The sequence below is a fragment of the Malus sylvestris genome, chromosome 8 (assembly GCF_916048215.2).
Source record: "Malus sylvestris chromosome 8, drMalSylv7.2, whole genome shotgun sequence".
NCBI lineage: Eukaryota > Viridiplantae > Streptophyta > Magnoliopsida > Rosales > Rosaceae > Malus > Malus sylvestris.
The window spans coordinates 9,194,264-9,200,922 of record NC_062267.1 but is presented as its reverse complement, the minus strand read 5'-3'; the positions used below and the strand labels follow the sequence as shown (position 1 = coordinate 9,200,922).

The following is a 6,659-nucleotide window of genomic DNA, read 5'->3' as shown; positions in this document are numbered from 1 at the left end:
ATACACCAAGGAATATCATCTTGAATATGTCCCGTTAACTCATCCATTACCAACACAGAAAGGTAAGGACTTAAGGATTGTTGATGCACAAAATCAGTGAGGACTTTGGTACAACAGAAAGTAATAAGTTTGTGATCTTTGCTAGATTGCTCTGGTCATTAGTGTGGATAAGTATGTAAATGAATAGAGACAGGAAAGCAAACACAAGATGTACGTGGTTTACCCAGATTGGCTACGTCCACGGAGTAGAGGAGTTCTCATTAATTGTGAAGGGTTTACACAAGTACATAGGTTCAAGCTCTCCTTTAGTGAGTACAAGTGAATGATTTAGTACAAATGACATTAGGAAATAATGTGGGAGAATGATCTCATAATCACGAAACTTCTAAGTACCGAAGTGTGGTATCGTCTTCACTTGCCTTATCTGTCTCATAGGTAGATGTGGCATCTTCTCTGGAAGTACTCTTCCTCCATCCAAGGGTGGTATTTTTAACTGGTGGAGATGCACAAGGTAATGTATCAATTTCACTTGAAGCTTACTTGTAGTTTCAGGCTTGGTCAAGCGCGATACAAACCATGTAGTAGGAGTCCATCAAGTCGCCGAGCTAAGGGATCTGCTGAAAGAGGTGACAGACAAGGTAAGCAATCAGAGCTCCAAGCAATCAATCCCAGATCAGAAGTTTGATTTCGAGTTCCGGCTGATTGTTCTCATTCTCCCTATCTTGCAAGCAGCATAAAGGATAAAGAGAAGAAAAAGGAGAATAAATGATATGAGATACTTTTGCTTTTGAAGAAGTAACTTTCCACAGGCTTATTCTTGAACTAGATTGGAGGGTTTTCTGGTTTCCTCCAGAGTATAAGGCCGACTGAAGAATTTGAGGGTCAAAACAAGTCCATCAAATCTAGAGTTCGTTCGACCCTGCTGATATGGGATACTTTTGCTGTTGACAAAGTAGTGGATGTATCGGCACGTGTTCTGTTACGCTTGTCTCTACATGCTTTCTTGTATCCTTCTCACTTTCCCTATATATTCCTCAGGCAGATGTGGTATCTTCTCTGGAAGCATAAGATGTTGAAAATGAGTACTCGAGAGCAATGCCAGGTAAGTAATCAAGTAAGGGGTTCCAAGCAGCCAATTCCCGACTGGAAGCTTGATTCCAAGTGCAAACTGATTGCTCTCTTTCTCCTTGTCTTGTAGGTAAGAACAAGGCCAAAGGAAAAGACAGGGAAAAAGCATGATATGGGATACTCTTGCTTTTAACCCTGATGATATGAGATATTCTTGCTCTGGTGTAGCTTGTTTGCAGAGGTATTATCGGGGGGAAAGAAAGCTGAGTATTTTGAGAGGCTTCGTTAGGAGTGCCCTCTCATATATGAGGAAAGGTTGAGCATTTTTGCAGGTCTGCCTATTCGTTGAGGATGGAGGTCGACATATATAGGAGTCTCCCTAACAACAAGTAGTAATGTTATTCCTTTACCCTGCTTAGTCATAGCACGGTAGTGGGAGCTGCCAGCTTCACGTGTGTCAGAGCACTTTGAAAAAGTGGTATGTGGTATCTGGAAAGCTGATGTTGCGTGTGAAGATTACAGACAAGCTTTATCCAAAGAGATCTGGCTCTCGAAGTTGAGAAAGCGGTGCCTCTTCGGTTTTCGAACAAGCAATCCTGTCAGGGATCTGGCTCTCGAGATTCGGAGAACGGTGCCTCTTCGATTTTTAAGAAAGCAATCATGTTGGGAGTCTGGCTCTCAAGATTCGGAGAGCGGTGTCTCTTCGATTTTTGAGAAAGTAATCATGTTGGGAGTTTGGCTCTTAAGATTCGGATGGCGGTGCCTCTTCAATTTTGGAGCAAGCAATCTTGTTGGGAGTGTTTTCTCGAATGTGAATAAAGGTTGGGCATGTTTGCTAGTCTACCTTGCCACGGAGCACAGAGGTTGACACACAGGGACTTTCCAATTATCCAGCAGTGATGCTGTTCCTTTACCCTTGTGGGTAATAATATGGTAGCTAGACCTTCAAAATTTATGTGTCTAAACTTTGTTAGTGCTGTTTCTTTGCTATTTTTTTACCCTTCTTGGTCATAGCGATGTAGTGAGAGCTGCAATCTTCACGTGTCTAAACTTTGTCAGAGATCTTTGGCAAAGTTATCTGTGGTACCCATGAGCTGATGATGCGTGTGGAAAGTGGATGATTGAACAGTAAGATTCACGTGCTTTCTACTTCACCAGAAATCTTCAACAGAATGCCCGTAATTTCAGCAAAGCTGAGTGTGCCTGTGACAGGTGCTGACAAGGCTGAAAAGAGCAGGTGCCTCTTCGATTTCTGAGATCAACCCCCGTGGTCTCTGAACAGCCCAGCTTTTGAGAAAGCAAGTGCCTCTTCGATTTCTGAGATCGGCCTTCGTGGTCTTTGCAGCCCAGCTTTTAACAAAGCAAACGCCTCTTCGATTTCTGAGATCGGCCCTCGTGGTCTCTGAGCAGCCCAACTTTTGAGAAAGCAAACACCTCTTCGATTTCTGAAGCTCCGTCGAGTGCAGATTTTTATAGAGGCTGGCATTAAGTTCCAAAGCACACTTGAATCTCCACCAATAGAAGCTCCCTTCTTGCACTTCTAAGATCTTGATTTGTCCGACCTCTTCTCTCTTCAACACCTTTGAAAATGTCTGGCCCCTCCGACCGTCGTTTTGACTTGAAACTTGTTGAAGAGGCAGCCACGCCTTCTCCAGACAACATATGGCGCACATCCTTCTTATCCCCTACTAGTTCTCTTACCGTTGGGAATTCCGTGATGAAGAATGATATGACCGCTGCGGTGGTGGCCAGGAACCTTCTCACTCCCAAAGATAACAGACTACTTTCCAAACGGTCTGATAAGTTGGCTGTTAAGGATTCTCTGGCTCTGAGTGTTCAGTGTGCAGGTTCTGTGTCTAATATAGCCCAACGCCTATTTGCTCGAACCCACCAAGTTGAATCATTGGTGACTGAAGTGATGAGTCTCAAACAGGAGATTAAAGGGCTCAAGCATGAGAATAAACAGTTGCACCGGCTCGCACATGACTATGCTATAAACATGAAGAGGAAGCTTGACCAGATGAAGGAATCTGATGGTCAGGTTTTACTTGATCATCAACGGTTTGTGGGTTTGTTCCAAAGGCATTTATTGCCTTCGTCTTCTGGAGCTGTACCGCATAATGAAGCTCTAAATGATCAACCTCTGATGCCTCCTCCTTCTAGGGTTCTGTCCAATACTGAGGCTCCGAATGATCCCCCTCCGGTGCCTTCTCTTTCTGGGGCTCTACCGACTGCTGAAACTTCTCCTAAGCAATCTTTGTGAAGGCTCCCTCTTGTTTGTTTATTTTGACTTATGTATATGTACATATTTGTAACTTATCGGAGATATCAATAAATAAGCTTTGCTTCATTTCAACGTATTGTGTTAAATACACCAAAGCCTTCTTCACTGAGTGGGGTTGGCTATATGAATCTTAGAACGTCATTGTGCTCGGTCTTGTGTTATGTCCTCCGTTAGATCCAAGTACTCTTAAGTCTTTTCTTAGAGTCTCTTCCAAAGTTTTCCTAGGTCTTCCTCTACCCCTTCGGCCCTGAACCTCTGTCCCGTAGTCGCATCTTCTAACCAGAGCGTCAGTGGGCCTTCTTTGCACATGTCCAAACCACCGTAACCAATTTTCTCTCAGCTTTCCTACAATTTCGGCTACTCCTACTTTACCTCCGATATCCTCATTCCTAATCTTATCATTTCTTGTGTGCCCACACATCCAACGAAGCATCCTTATCTCCGCTACTCCCATTTTGTGTACGTGTTGATGCTTCACTGCCCAACATTCTGTGCTATACAGCATCGCCGGCCTTATTGCCATCCTATAAAATTTTCCCTTGAGCTTCAGTGGCATACGGCGGTCACACAACACGTCGGATGCACTCTTCCACTTCATCCATCCAACTTGTATTCTATGGTTGAGATCTCCATCTAATTCTCCGTTCTTTTGCAAGATAGATCCTAAGTAGCGAAAACGATCACTCTTTGGTATTTCCTGATCTCCGATCCTCACTCCTAACTCATTTTGGCCTCCATTTGCACTGAACTTGCACTCCATATATTCTGTCTTTGATCGGCTTAGGCGAAAGACTTTTAGATTTCAACACTTCTCTCCAAAGGTTAAGCTTCGCATTTACCCCTTCCTGAGTTTCATCTATCAACACTATATCGTCTGCGAAAAGCATACACCAAGGAATATTATCTTGAATATGTCCTGTTAACTCATCAATTACCAACGCAAAAAGGTAAGGACAGTACAAATATACTTTCTGGACCTACCTTATGAATCTTCATAGACTTGAGAAGAAAGACAACACCATAAACAGGGACTTTGGATATTTCCAGTAAAGAAAAGTCAGGGAATTGGTTATAATACACACAACGGGAGAATACAAGCGGTAATAGTGGCCAGGCCGAGTTCTTCCAGCTCTTCCTTTACGTCTATCAGCTGATGGTCTACTGTATGTTATATGTTTCCATGTCATTTGACGAATTGTAGTCTTTATCTTTCTCTTTTCCTGCATCGACAACATACTTTATCCCATCTATAGTTAAGGAGATTTCAGCAAAATTGGTGGCCATAACAAGAAGTCTTTCACCTTCCTTCGCGGTGTTTTTAAATACATGAGATTGTTCTCCCGCAGGCAACCTAGTGTAAAGAGGTAGAGCAAGCAGTGCCCCAATTTTCCCTACGCTACAATTGGATTGGTTAGAACAAGCCTCCAGATCATCAGTATCTTGGCACAATGCATCCCCATCATCGTCTTTGTCACCATAATTTTCTAGCTCACTCTTCGTATCTGAATCATACGAATGACCCCCCAACTCATCATCGTCCATCTCACACTGATCTTTTTCAAATGCTTCACAAATATATGTTCAATATTTGTTCCCTCAATAGAAAGTGATCTTTTCATAATCAGTTCCGAAGCTCTGCTTAGCTTGCAACACAAGGACTATAGTTATCTCTGCCCAGTGACAAAAGCAAGTGTTTCCCCCATGTGGCAACCTCTTGTGAATTTTCAAGACCTTTTGATATGCTTGTTTAACATAAGGCTTTTCTGTATCCGTTCTCTTTTCGAAGTAACATATGTACCTTAAATTGTCTAGTTTCAACTTCTAGGATCGGAAGGTTGCAAAACAGCTTTCTGACAAAGTCTTCCACTCGCGACATAGCACTCGTTAACACAAGCTTTAATGGAAAAATTTGATCTCCGGGCCTTAAAGTTTTTCCCCAAAGCATCCACTTTCGCTGGTTTTCATATTCTTCCTGTAATCACATGCAAGTGAGTGTGAAAAATGGGTTATAAACCTTGATTAAGGTAAACTTTAGCAATAAGAACTACTCTTAAGGTCACCTGACGTGCTATGCTAACACGCAAAAGTATTCCCATAAGCATGTCTGTGTTATAGCTCCGAACATGAACTTCATCAAAAATTATGAGAGAGTATTGCTTCAACAAAAAATCACTCTGCATAATAAGAAACTACATTACACAAAGAAGACAATAATGATACTTTTTTGGTGTAAAATACACATAATCCAAGGTCATATGCTACTCGCCTAGCAGTCGCATAGACTGCAACACGGTGAGGTTGAGTAACACCGATCATAAAGTCGGGTACCTAAATGTAGTCCAAGCTCATAGGATATCGGAGGGATTTACAGTCATTGTGGAAATTTCGTTTTTCCTAGAATTAATATCTTCCTTAGAGGCGATAAGAAATTATAAAATCTAAAAGCATGATCTCAAATTGTCATCTTCAATTAATGTATTACGCAGCCATTCTAAAGTTTTGAAATCCAAAATTTATTTTTCAGAAATGCATCAACGAATCATGGGATTTCATGTATGTCGTACCAAAACAAATTATACGAAGAAAAAGAAGATAAGATAATTGGTAGAATTCACGATATGATGAATAATATATTAGCTCACAAATCATATTTCTTGAACTTCACCTGATCACTCTTGTCAAGATCATCCTGCCTTGATTCATTTTTCTGGGAAGCTAAAACTTTACGTTTTACATTTTCGGATTCAACCTACAAAATAAAAGAAAAATGATCAATCATTACACAACCAAAATTCATAGATTGAGAAGAACTACACTCACAGACACCTCTAACTTCTTGTTCTTCATTTTCTGGGATTTGTTCGTCGTCTTCGATGGTTTACTGAGTTTTCACAACCCTAGGGTAATCACATTCGAACATTCTTGAATTATTCACACAAAATACTAGACGAGGAGTACTTTGGGCTCCCAATTCAAAGAATATGTTGTTGAGAGTTGTCTTACATCGGTAAGGGACAAGGTTTGTTACGTGCTTATATGGTTTTGGGCTATTTCTTATATTGTCAATTGATTTTATGGTGAAACCTCAATTTCATCATGGTATCAAAGTGGATTGTCCTCGTATGAAGCCAAACAGCCACACCCACCCAGTTGTTGTCCACGTGTAGGCTTGAAAATCTGCCACACGTGCGGGGGCGTGTTGAGAGTTGTCCCACATCAGTGAGGGACAAGGTTTGCTATATGCTTATATGGTCTTGGGCGACTTCCCATATTACCAATTGGTTTTATGGTGGAACCTCAATTTCAT

The 6,659-nt window shown here is 41.5% G+C and overlaps 1 protein-coding gene across 1 annotated transcript; it reads right to left on the bottom strand.

Annotated features, from left to right (window-relative positions):
• Positions 1 to 4,390: 4,390 nt before the first annotated feature.
• Positions 4,391 to 6,208, bottom strand: LOC126633575 (ATP-dependent RNA helicase DEAH13-like). The gene is made up of 4 exons (XM_050304239.1): positions 6,173 to 6,208; positions 6,018 to 6,101; positions 5,413 to 5,526; positions 4,391 to 5,324 (listed from the first exon to the last, which is right to left on the bottom strand). The coding sequence occupies exons 1-4, from the start codon at positions 6,197 to 6,199 to the stop codon at positions 5,100 to 5,102; spliced, it is 450 nt and encodes a 149-aa protein (XP_050160196.1). The 5' UTR covers positions 6,200 to 6,208; the 3' UTR covers positions 4,391 to 5,099.
• Between the last annotated feature and the right edge of the window lie 451 nt (positions 6,209 to 6,659).

Excerpts from the sequence above, each read along its gene's own strand:
- LOC126633575 (XM_050304239.1), bottom strand. The coding sequence starts at position 6,199 with ATGAAGAACAAGAAGTTAGAGGTGTCT. Across the intron at positions 6,102-6,172 it reads ACAAGAAGTTAGAGGTGTCT|GTTGAATCCGAAAATGTAAA; the intron begins GTGAGTGTAGTT and ends TTTATTTTGTAG. Across the intron at positions 5,527-6,017 it reads ATCTTGACAAGAGTGATCAG|AGTGATTTTTTGTTGAAGCA; the intron begins GTGAAGTTCAAG and ends CTTATTATGCAG.